A 13,391-nucleotide genomic window follows, 5' to 3' on the forward strand; every position below is an offset into this window, starting at 1 on the left:
AATAATGACATGATGGAATTTTGTTGTACGAAGAGCACTTTGGCAGCAATAGAGAGTGTAGATTGTGAGGTATGAGGCAGTAGGTAAGAAGATGAGTTTGGAAGAAAATTCAATAGCTCAGTGATCTTAACTAAGGCAATGTCAATGGTATTAAGAGAAAAATAATAAGAAAGACAGGTCTTGGTTATTATCTAGAGGTGAGAATGAGGAAAGACAAAGAGAAAAATGTAACATTACTTCCAAGTTTCTAACTTAGAAGGCCGGCTGGCTGGTGGTGTTTCTAAATAAACTGAGGAGAAGAGGAGTATGAGTCCAGAAAGTTAGAGTCAAGGACATTCACTGTGATAGCCACAATTTTCTCAAGCAACGAGGAGGCAGGGGCATCTTCTAAAGAAAACAGGAGAGGGTTTATGTGGGAGAGACGTAGAGAATAGTCAAAGTTTCGAAAAGTCACTAATGAAAACAGAAAAGAAAGCCGGCCAAGGAATAGTCAAAGTTTTTGAGCAGTGTAAAAATCTTAGGTGAGCATGAATTTGTGGTAAAATAAATCTGCACAGTTGTGTAAATTTGTAGTGACATCAATCTGCACTGTCTACTGTATGATTTTCTTTTTTTCCAAATAATGCTCAGCAATGTAGGATCTATCAGTAGAGGTATGGACTACGGACTGACACAGAATTGCAAGTTTCAATATCAAGTGCAATGGGAATGTAAGACAATGACGGAGATGAGAGCTCTGTGTTGTAAGTTGTAAGGCATTAACCTTAGGGTCCAGGATGAATAAAGAAAGAAAACCAGAAGGGAAAAGGATAGTCTTCAAGGGAATTAAGTTTTAAAAACTATAGGTATCAAGAAAATTGAATTGCAGTTTAATAAAAATGAGAGAATAATAAAGCTGGAAGAACAGGAGGTACTGAGATTAAATACTCTTAGGTGGAGAAATTTTAGATCTGTGTTGTTCAATATGGTAGCCAAGAGCCACATGTGACTATTTACATTTACATTAATTAAAATTTAAAAATTCTTCTTCAGGGCTGGGCACCGTGGCTCATGCCTGTAATCCCAGCACTTTGGGAGGCCAAGGTGGGTGGATCACTTGAGGTCAGGAGTTCAAGACCAGCCTGGCCAACATGGTGAAATCCAGTCTCTACTAAAAATACAAAAATTAGCCGGGCTTGGTGGCAGGCGCCTGTAATCTCAGTTTCTTGGGAGGCTGAGGCAGAAGAATCTCTCGAACCTGGGAGGCAGAGGTTGCAGTGAGCTGAGATCTCATGACTGCACTCCAGACTGGGCAACAGAGTGAGACTCTGTCTCAAACAAACAAAAAAATTGTTCCTCAGTCACGCTGGATTGCAGTGGCACATTCTCAGCTCACTGCAACCTCCGCCTCCCGGGTTCAGGCAATCCTCCCAATTCAGCCTCCCAAGTAGCTGGGACTAGGGGCACATGCCACCACTCCCAGCTAATTCTCTCTCTCTATAAAATATATAAAATATAATATTATATATTAATATTATATATAATCTATAATCGATATATATTACATATCTCTCTATATAAAAATCTATATTATATATTATATATATTCTATAATATATATAAAATAATATATTATATATATTTCTTATATATATTTAAAGATATGGGGTTTTGCCATGTTGCCCAGGCTGATCCCAAACTCCTGGGCTCAAATGATCTGCCCACCTCAGCCTCCCAAAGTGTTGGGATTACAGGTGTGAGCCACCACACCCAGCCACACTAGGCACATTTTAAGTGATGAATAGGCACATATGGCTGGTACTGTCCATATGTGTTAGAGCAGATAAAACAATGCGGAAACATTCACTGGAGAGTGTGACTCTAGACAATGCCAGCTTCTAGAAAATGCTCAGGAGTGTCAGTTACTGAATGAAGAACATGGAGACAAAAGCTGTTGGAGAAGAGGCAATCAAGGAGCCAGGAAGGTAGGATATTGGATAGGTTTTCCACAGACATGATGAATTCAGCCAGGATGGTGGCAAAAGTTCTGATGGGGAAGACATGAACTAGATACTGTAGTCCTCAGTGGATGTATTAATAGAAGATGTGACCAGATAGATGAACACCTACACTTTGTTGGGAGTAGTAATATGCTTCCTGGTGGTGCATCCTAAACCCTTCATGCCTTACCACACTGTCCCTTGCTCTTGAAACATGCCTGACTGACTCAATCTAGGCTCTGACACAGATATCACTTAAACTTCTCGTGGTTCAAAAATCACCTTTTCTAAAATTGTATCAAATTGCTTCTGCCAACCCAATACCGTTGGGTGTAAGAAGAATCTATTGAATTAATTCTATATGGCCAAGTTGACTAGGTAGCTGAAAATAATGCATTAATTATTTTATTATTATATATGAAGCAGAGGTACAGCTTCATATAGAAGATTTACAGAGATTATCTTTACTATCACAAAGCAGTCTTTTAAGGAAGAAAGAACATAGGTGGTTTGATTTGTGTTATGTCTGCTGTAAACAATAGAGTAAAGAAGACATTTTAAAATTGACCTATAATTCAGTGCTAAGCTTTTTAAAAAATGGGTTATACTAAATCTAAGGAAGAAGAAAGTGTGGTAGAGCTTATATCTCTTTAAAATTTAATTTGCTAACTCAAAGATTAACTTTGTGTTTATAAACACATTTATTACAATATAGGACTTAACCTGAAGCTTTTATGATCAATATAAGATAAATGATTACCAGGTGAAAATGTGGTATAACTAGTTATCTTGGCTATTCACGACTAAAAATACCACACAAAACAATTTCCAGTGGCATCAGAGCTAGTTGTCACCATCATAACCTCTCTTCCCTTTTGAGAGTCGGCAGCTATAAGCTATGAGCCCACAGTAATCCTTCCCTAGTAACATTAATTCACAAGTCAACACAAGTTCTCCAGTTCTCTCCCCACTGCCCCTCACCCTAGCAATTATTGTAAATACCTTGACGAAAAAAGGTTTACCATTTTGAAAAGGTTGTTAACACTTTGTGTGGATAAATAGGTGGAGAATCTTTCTCTCTGTAACTTAAAAATTGTAAGCTGGTATAAGCTCTGTCCCTCTCCTTTCCTTTCACCATTGCCAATCTCTCTGAACTTTGTCCATTCTTGTTAATATCTGCAATTCTATTTCCACTGGCTTTTAAGAACTAGAAGGAGCTGGATGCTATGCCTTTGTGTTTTATTTTTCAATGAACTATATACATTTTTAGTCTGTTGGTTCTGCTAGGTTTTATAGTTATTTGTGTGTAATAGGCTATTCCACAGCAATATGCAGTGGAAAATTCCTTTTGACAAGCCATAGCAAGCTTAATTGAGTCATGATGTATACCATTAAATAGCTTCCAGTGGGGCAAACATCCTCTTTCCTAAGGTAGCATATGCTTTCCCTGGGTTTCAACATGACAATATGTCCTCACGTGACTAAGGAAATTACTTTTTTCATTTGGGAAAAGTTTCAGAAAGGTATGTAGTTAATCTTTGAGTTAAATTAAATTTTAAAGAGATATAAGCTCTACCACACTTTCTTCCTCCTTAGATTTAGTATAACCCATTTTTTAAAAAGCTTAGCACTGACTTACAGGTCAATTTTAAAATGTCTTCTTTACTCTATTGTTTAATCATTCCCTAATGAGAATCCCGTATCATTTCCTTTAAAATTTTTGTTTTATTTTAAATATCACACAATAATATTAATAGAAACTCTTCTCTCAAGATAGTATTTCTGGTTCTCTCCCGTTGACTTTGCCTGAAGCCACTCCAAATTCTGACATTACTCTTCATGTTTTCAGGACAGATGCTGTTAGAGCTTTCAGCAAAAGCAGTAGATTATCAGCATACATTAGTTAACTTGTGAACCTCCATCTGAATATTCTTCAGCTACCAATGGGATCTGTGTGATTTTCTAGCTTCAACGTCAGTCTGAAGAGTAACATCAGAAATGGGCATCAGCCTTACTTCCCTCCCCCGTGCAGCAATGAGGCAGGGAAAGGGAGATTGTAAACCGTTGATTCAAACCATATTAATGGATTGAAAATAAATTGTGCTATCTGCTCTATTTGTCCCCAAAGCCAAATTTACCTAACACATAATACAAGTAGTCTCATTCAATTGCATCAAATGACTTTTTGGCATCTAATAAAATTATTGCTATTGGTTCTAATTTTCTCTTTGTATTCCAGATGAGTTGAATTCATCTATGCAGATTATCTCCCAGGCATAAAGGCTTCTTGGATACGGGTCTATTTGATTTGTGATTATTTGGTCACATAGTCAGGTGTGTAGGTAGCTATTATTTTCTACCTACCCACATTGTATGAAAGAATATTTTTCACAGTACTGCTAAGGGAGTAATATGCAATCTAAGTATAAGGTTATAGGAATATACATAATTAGGTAAAGAACTGCAGGACACCTTGATTTCCAACCACAGATAATATCTGATGCTTAGAAAAATTCAGTACAAACCATTTCAATGCATTACATTTACTCACAGTCTATTTCTGAAACTAGTGGCTGTTGAGCGTGCGGATGGCAGGGAGAAGTTAATGTGTTGTTAAGCAACCTAAATTTTTATAAAGCTATTTTGAAAGTAACTCAATGTCACAGAAACGAATATCAATTACTCTTTGCTTTACAACCGACACTGTAAGTCTGCTCCAAATTTCCATTCTTCAGCTCAGCATCTGCAAAGAAAAGGCAGGCAGAGAATACCTTCCACTGGAGATTTCCAGGTATCAAAATCACAAGACACACTTCTTTACACTATGGCCTGAAACAGTTCAAAGGTTGTTTTTTCCCCAAGTATTGATTAATCCTTTCATTCCCTGGGAATAGGGTATTATACAAAAGGAGGAAACTGAACAATGGAAAACAGGGGTAAAGTCAGTCAGTAATCTTGAGGGTTCAAATAACCTACACTCTGTGAGACAGCATAGTGTTGGGAAAAGGGCCTGGGTGTTGGAACCGGTTTTGATCATGGTTCTACCCTTTAACTATGACATATGAAGTTTAATGATTTATAATTAGCCAAAGAGAAGAGAAGGTGAGGGAAAACATGCATCCTTTTTTACCAATAATAATGCATGAGGTCAAGCACAATGGCTCACACATGTAATCCCACTACTTTGGGAGGCTGAAGTAGGAGGATCGCTTGAGGCCAGGGGTTTGAAACCAGCCTGGTGAGGTCATATCTCTACAATAATAATAATAAAATTAGCCAGGCATGATAGTGTGGACCTGTAGTCCAGGCTACTTAGGAGACTAAGGCAAAAAGGTAACTTGAGCCCAGGAAGTTGAGGCTGCGGCGAGCCATGATGACAGCACCGCACTCTAGCTGGGTTGGGGGCAGTGGGAGGAACTACATTCCATTTGATCCCAAGTGAAAAAAAAGGGTTTAAATGAAAATGAAACTCTTCTGGCTTTGCAGGACTGGCCTAGCACCTGACCAGGAAAGGTTAAAAAAGGTCAAACCAGCCTCCCACTGCATGGCCAGGAAGTGGTTTGTGGAGAAATGGGTTTGGAAGATATATCTGGTAAGTTCTCAATCATTCAGCTGTGGCCAAACTGAAAGTCTGTGAGCTGTACCCCTGACAGCCAGAGTGCGGACGCCCCAGAGGGCGACATCCCCCAGAAAATTCATGTTCTCCCCTGGGATGTTCTCAGGAAGATGTTCTGAGAAACCAGTGCTCTAAGAAAGTAACATGTTACTAGACCATGTTTTTTCTAGTTTTAGAACATTTTATATAACTCAGAAAACAGTGTTTGTATAAAAATTCACACAAAGTTCCTAGAGAGCATACAATTTCCAAAAATGTCCTGGGTTTTCGTTACATTCAGTTTTCTAAGGATGCATTCCAATCAATGGAAAAATGCAGACATTATGCAAGATTTCATTAACTTTGGTAAAACTATTCTAATCATTTTGTCTCTTCACAGTATTAACTCTGATAACCACTTTGTGCAGGGTCTGCTATTACTAGGATGTCAGAAAAACCTTAAAGCTGGATCTACGAGAGGCAAGTATTTCCAAACAGCAGTAATAGCTCCTTGGCCCCCACCCCCACTTCATATATCTACACAGTCTATCTTCATATATCTATACAGTCTATCTTCATATATCTATACAGTCTATCTTCATATATCTATACAGTCTATTGGCTGTACCCTTTACTTACCAGTGTAGACTTGGCAAACTGCAAACAGAGCTGAGCTTTGGTTTTCTCATTCACAAAAAGGGGTTATAATATTTATTCCTGAGTTTGTTTTAAACATCAATAAAGACAACATTGGCCGGGCGCGGTGGCTCAAGCCTGTAATCCCAGCACTTTGGGAGGCTGAGATGGGCGGATCACGAGGTCAGGAGATCGAGACCATCCTGGCTAATACGGTGAAACCCTGTCTCTACTTAAAAATACAAAAAAAACTAGCCGGGCGACGAGGCGGGCGCCTGTAGTCCCAGCTACTCAGGAGGCTGAGGCAGGAGAATGGCGTAAACCCGGGAGGCGGAGCTTGCAGTGAGCTGAGATCCGGCCACTGCACTCCAGCCTGGGTGGCAGAGCGAGACTCCGTCTCAAAAAAAAAAAAAAAATAAATAAATAAATAAAGACAACATATACAGAGGGCGTAGTGGCTCACACTGTAATCCCAGCACTTTGGGAGGCCAAGGTAGGTGGATCACAAGGTCAGGAGTTCAAGACCAACCTGGCCAACATGGTGAAACCCCATCTCTACTAAAAATACAAAAAAATTAGCCAGGCATGGTGGTGGGTGCCTGCAATCTCAGCTACTTGGGAGGCTGAGGCAGAAAATTGCTTGAACCTGGGAGGCAGAGGTTGCAGTGAGCTGAGATCACGCCACTGCCCTCCATCCAGCCTGTGTGACAGAGTGAGACTCTGCCTCAAAAAAAAAAAAAAAGACAACATATATAAACAATTTATAGAATATTCAATGCTCAATAAATGTTATCTATTTCATTATAATTATTACGGTTTTTTATCTTCTCGTTTAAAAAAATAATTTCAACTTTTCAGATTCAGGGGATACATGAACAGGTGTGTTACATGGGTATACTGGATGGTGCTGAGGTTTGGGGTACAGATGATCCTGTCACCCAGGTAGGGAGTGCAGTACCCAATAGGTAGTTTTTCAGCCCACACCTCCCTCCTTCCCTCCCCACTCTAGTATCACCAGTGTCTACTGTTCCCTTCTTTATGTCCATGTATACTCGATGTTTAGCTCCCATTTATAAATGAGAACATATATTAATATTTAGTTTTCTGTTCCTGAATTTGCTTAGGATAAAAGCATCCAGCTGCATCCATGTTGTTGCAGAAGACATGATTTCATTCTTTTTTATCACTGTGTAATATTACACGGGGTATATGTACCACATTTCCTTTATTCATTTCACTGTTGATGGGCAGTTAGGGTGATTCCGTATCTTTGCTATTGTGAATATTACTGTGATGAACGCACAAGCGTATATGTCTTTTTTTGGTAGGACAATTTATTTTCCTGTGGGTATACACCCACTAATGGGATTGCTCGGTCAAATGTCAATTCTGTTTTAAGTTCTTTGAGAAATCTCCAAACTGCTTTCCATAGAGGCTGAAGTAATTTACATTTCCACCAACAGTGTATAAGCAGGTTCTTCTCTCCACAGCCTCACCAGCATCTGTTATTTTTTTTATTTTATTGACTTTTTAATAATAGCCATTCTGACTGGTGTAAAATATTATCTCAGTGTGTTTTGATTTGCATTTCTCTGATGATTAGTGATGAAGAGCACTTTTTCAAATGTTTGTTGGCCATTTGGATGTCTTCTTTTGAGAAATGTCTGTTCATGTCCTTTGCTCAGTTTTTAATAAGGTTATTTGTTTTTTGCTTGCTGATTTAAGTTCCTTATAGATTCTGGATATTAGACCTTTGGCAGATGCACAATTTGCAAATATTTCTCCCATCCTGTAAGTTGTCTGTTACTCTGTTGATAGTTTCTTTTGCTGTATAGAAGCTCTTTAGTTTAATTAGATCCCACTTGTCAATTTTTGGTTTTGGTGCAATTGCTTTTAAGTAACAAAATTATATATACACACACACAAACATAGACACATGCATTTTTCAGTAATCACAGGAAAGTATAATTCAGTAGCATACCAAGTATTCAGATTAAGCTTCATCGCATTATACTGGGTATACTGGGAAAATAATGACATCCAACAAAGTACAGTGTGCAGATTTACTCTGTGATTAACCTACACAAAAGAAACCTATTTTTAAAACCTATCGTGTCTGAAGATAAAAAAACAAATAATGACAACTTAAAAAAGAAAACATCATTTCCACCATCATTGCCCTTCTGTATTTCCCCAATATGCTTGATTTGGTTCAAGAGTTCTAGCTTTACTTTATTTCTATTTAATTATTATTATTATTATTTGCTACAGAGTTTCACTCTTGTCGCCCAGGCTGGAGTGCAATGGTGAGATCTTGGCTCACTGCAACCTCTGCCTCCTGGGTTCAAGTGATTCTCCTGCCTTGGCCTCCTAAGTAGCTGAGATTACAGGTGCCCGCCTGTAATTAGCCACCATTCCTGGCTAATTTTTTTGTATTTTTAGTAGAGTCGGGGTTTTACCATGTTGGGCAGGCTAGTCTCGAACTTCTGACCTCAGGAGATCCCCCTGCCTCGGCCTGACAAAGTGCTCAGATTACAGGTGTACGCAACCGCGCCTGGCCTTTTAGCTTTACTTTAAACATATCAGTTGGATAAAGAAAAACAAATGATTAACACATTTAAGGTACAGAAAAAAAAATTCTTCCTGAGACTTTCTGATGATATGAACTCGGTTACATATGCTTGCAAAACAAAAAATATAATAAGCAAATAGTCTCTAGTTTAAATGCACAGAATGTAATGAACAATTCAAAAGTACTCAGCTCTAGCAGAATTTTGTATTTCTATAATCAGATGAAGTTTTTTTTTTTTTTAAAAAAAAGGCCAGTTTCCAAAGAGATGCTATCTTTTGAGATGTGCTGCATACTTTTTCTTAATAGTTGGAAAAATATGTTTGGACTCTAAGTGAAGTAATTTCTGGAGAAAACGTGTGATTCTAACCAAAGCTAAAACCCTAAGTACATAGAAAGAAATGTATACAGTATTCCCAGGATTTATGTAAACATAGAGAGCCACTTAGTAAATGGCATTGGGTTCTGGTAATCACATAATCCACTCTCATTAGGCATCTCCCTCTTATGCATTAATATGTGACATCATATTCTCATAGAACATTTTATAACAAAGTGAAATAAAAAGCCCTTCCAGATTGTGAATGTAAGATAATCAGATTCTGTAGTGCTCATTATGATTGCAATTATGTAACAAAAGCCTCCAAATATAGCTCAGTTATTGCAGTTATTAATCATTCTGGTTTTGTCTCAAGCACTTGCTTTATAGCCTGCTGGATAGACTCCATAATTCTATAAGCTGAATGTCGAAAGTCAAGCATGTGCATGTGAATCTGCTGTTTTAAAGGCCTTTCAACGTTAATTTACCCTTTCAATTTCTATTTGTGAATGCAAAAAAAGTGGGGAAAATAAAGCTGGTGCCAATAGAGTCACTGACCTTTGCAGTAAACATAAGATAGTCTTTAACAGAAAACAACTTTGCAAATAAAAAACCTATTTTGCTAGAATTAGAAATAGTGCTGCTTAAAAAGTTAGTCTCAGAATACCAATCAGTTCTGAGACAATCAGTTACAAAAGTTGGGGGGGGGAACCTTGAACAAATCTGTACATTTGATACGGGGGAAAATGGTCAGAGTGCTGGCAACTGTGCATTTTTGCAGGTTCAAAGCACTATTGTACAGAGAATACAGATCTAAACATGTTATGCATAAAACCACATATTCTGATTAATTTAATATAAAATGCCAAGCAAAGACAGATTTTATATTATATAGAACAAACACCATCTGCACCACCTTAAATCATTGCTGCAGATATATTTCTAGGAAAAAAATACACCTGAACGATTCTCAAGCCTAGATTCTAAGATGCTAAAGTATTAACTAAAAAGGATTCCAAACAGACCCAGAGAAAGTTATTGCATAATTATTTAAATATTTATTTAAATGTACTGAGTTCAGAAAAATAAATATAATAACACATAAACACGGTTTACAAATTCATGTCACCATTTTCCTGTGCTCCATGATTTCTTCAATTTGGCTACATACATTGGGCCCCAGGCTTTGCCCTTATCTGGAATCACTAAGAGCCCACATTCCTGGCCAGTGGGAGCAAATGTGAAGTCGTGGGAGCAAGTCCTTGCTATTCCTTTAATGTCCATAGGCATGATGTTACTGTGGGAGTTTAAAATTTCACTGATCACATCTTGATTTTCTGCCTTGGAAAGTGTGCATGTGGAGTATACAAGTATCCCTCCAGGACGTAAGGCCTTAATTGCAGACCTGTGTACAATCCGAAAAATGTGAAAGATCAGTTAAGTGTATTAGAAAGAAACCTGGGGGTCTGAGAGAAAAGATTACATAGTTAAAACTAAGTAACTTTACTCTGACTTACACTGCAATTACTTTGGATGTTTTCTAGTTTTTCTTCTAGTCTTTTTTTTTTTTTTGAGACAGAGTCGAACTTTGTCACTCAGGCTGGAGTGCAATGGCACGATCTTGGCTCATTGTAATGACCGCCTCCCAGGCTCAAGAGATTCTCCTGCCTCAGCCTCCCAAGTAGCTGGGATTACAGGTGGCCGCCACCATGCCCAGCTAATTTTTGTATTTTTTGTAGAGACAGGGTTTCACCATGTTGGTCAGGCTGGTCTTGAACTCCTGATCTCAAGTGATCGTCCGCTTTGGTTTCCCAAAGTCTTGGGATTACAGGCGTGAGTCACTGTGCCCAACCTCTGATCTTACACCTATTTCCTTCTAACTTATCGCTGAATGACTTGGAAAATGATAATCAGACCAATCAACACGGAAAAGATAGAGTAGGTTAGACTGGTTGATTGTTTTGTTATTCAAAAGGTAGGACAATGAGGGTAGAGAACAGAATAATGAGTTTGTCTTTAAATCGATGGGAGTAAAAGTAAAAACAAAGCATACATACAAAAGCATACATAAGAAGTCATTGATTCCATACTTCTATATACTGCAATTTGGGCAACCAGGTAAAATGTTGGAAGGTTTTTATCTAAGAAAACTGAATAAACTATTTGGGAAGAAAGGCAGCCACTGTGAGTTTTAGAACCCAAATCAGGCCGGGGGCGGTGGCTCAAGCCTGTAATCCCAGCACTTTGGGAGGCCGAGACGGGCGGATCACGAGGTCAGGAGATCGAGACCATCCTGGCTAACACGGTGAAACCCCGTCTCTACTAAAAAAAATACAAAAAACTAGCCGGGCGAGGTGGCGGGCACCTGTAGTCCCAGCTCCTCCGGAGGCTGAGGCAGGAGAATGGCGTAAACCGGGAGGCGGAGCTTGCAGTGAGCTGAGATCCGGCCACTGCACTCCAGTCCGGGCGACAGAGCGAGACTCCGCCTCAAAAAAAAAAAAAAAAAAGAACCCAAATCAAAGATCTCTGCATTCTACCATGAAGAGAGCCTACAGAGGAACAGTCAGCTCTTCAGAAAGTTATATCACCAGAAAATAGGTCTCATCCTTAAAATACACTTCTAGGACTTTTATTGTCTCATTATTAAACAAAAATGCATAACCAAGGATTGCTAGATAATTAAGGATCAGAAATGCTTAAGCAATATGTAAGAGAAAGAACAAAATAAACAATAATGACACAGGAAGAAACAAAAAATTCAGGGAACAAAAAGAGAAATATGATCTATTAAACGCAGATAGATCAGCAAAGATACAATATCCATAAAATAACAGAATGCCATGAAAAAGAATCAGGAAGAGAGCTCTCAGAAACTAAATATATGGTTACCAAAATAAAGAATATTCTGTAGAAGTATTTGGAAGTTAAGATTGAAGAAATCTCTCCACCAAAAGTAGAACAGTAACAACAGACTGACTGAAAATGAGACAAGGTGGATCAATTACATAGGTTCAAAATCCAACCAATAGGATTACTAGAAAGATAATATATTCATTATTATTTATTGACCATCTATTATATGCTGAGCACTGTTCTAGGTAGTAAGTATATCTCAATACACAGAACAACAGTAAAAAATCTTTCACCTCATGAAACTTACATTCTAGCTGGGGGAGATAGAGTATAAAAAATTAAGTATGTTTTGAATTAAACTGTGTCTCTGCAAAATTCCTTTGTCGAAATCCTAACCCCTAGTGCCTTAGAAGGTGACTGTATCTACAGACAGGGTCTATAAAGAAGTAATTAAGTTAAAAGTAGTTCATTAAAGTGGGCCCTAATGGAATATGACTGGGATCCTTCAAGAAGAGGACATTTGGTCACAGAATGACAGGGAAGGACCATATAAAGAAGACAGCGGGAGAAGACAGCCATCTACCAGCCATAAAGAAAATCTCAGACGAAACAAATCTTGCTGATGTCTTCATCTCAAACTTCTGGCGTCCAAAACTGTGATAGAATAAACTTCTAGGCCAGGTGCGGTGGCTCACGCCTGTAATCCTAGCACTTTAGGAGGCTGAGGCAGGTGGATCACCTGAGGTCAGGAGTTCGAGACCAGCCTGGACAACATGGCGAAACCAGCCAGGTGTGGTAGTGGATGACTGTAATCCCACCTACTTGGGAGGATGAGATAGGAGAATCACTTGAACTCAGGAGGCAGAGGTTACAGTGAGCCGAGATCGTAACACTTCACTCCAGCCTGGGTGAAAGAGCGAGACTCTATCTCAAAAAAAAAAAAAAAAAAAGAAAGAAAAGAAAAGAAAAGAAAAAAATAAATAAAACAGAAAATAAACTTCTACTGTTTAAGCCACAGTCTGTGGTATTTTGTTATGGCAACTCTAGCAAACTAATATAAATATATGCATACATACATAAACATACACATATACAAAGATAAATATATACACATATACATACATACACACATATATGTACGGTTTTACACATATTTTTTACTTAGTATGCGATTTAGTGATAGATAACTATGAAGAAAATAAAAGCAGGATAAAAGAATTAGGGGTGCTTGGATGAGAGGAATTACAATTTTAAATGGGATGGTTAGAACAGGTTGCCATTTTAGAAAGTGACATTTGAACAAAGTTCTGAGGAGGTAAGGGAGTGAGCCAAGCAGGTATCTGAGAGAAGAGCTTTCCATATCAAAGGAATAGCCAGTGAAAAGACCTTCAGGCATGTTCAAGGAAAGAGGACGTCAGGCCGAGACGGCCGGATCACGAG

The 13,391-nt window shown here is 38.4% G+C and overlaps 1 protein-coding gene across 4 annotated transcripts in view; it reads right to left on the reverse strand.

Annotated features, from left to right (window-relative positions):
* NSUN3 (NOP2/Sun RNA methyltransferase 3) overlaps positions 1–13,391 on the reverse strand; it is a 219,852-nt gene that overhangs the window by 144,735 nt on the left and 61,726 nt on the right. For 2 of the 4 annotated variants that reach the window (XM_033211556.1, XM_033211555.1), the window contains one exon: positions 9,921–10,503. The exons of the other annotated variants lie outside the window; for them this stretch is intronic. In XM_033211556.1, coding sequence (XP_033067447.1) covers positions 10,224–10,503 — 280 coding nt within the window. In that variant the 3' untranslated portion in view covers positions 9,921–10,223. Of the gene's footprint in view, positions 1–9,920; positions 10,504–13,391 lie in introns of those variants that run through there. 4 annotated transcript variants of the gene reach the window in all.

This window comes from Trachypithecus francoisi, unplaced genomic scaffold (genome assembly GCF_009764315.1).
Source record: "Trachypithecus francoisi isolate TF-2019V2 unplaced genomic scaffold, Tfra_2.0 Lachesis_group0, whole genome shotgun sequence".
Lineage (NCBI taxonomy): Eukaryota > Metazoa > Chordata > Mammalia > Primates > Cercopithecidae > Trachypithecus > Trachypithecus francoisi.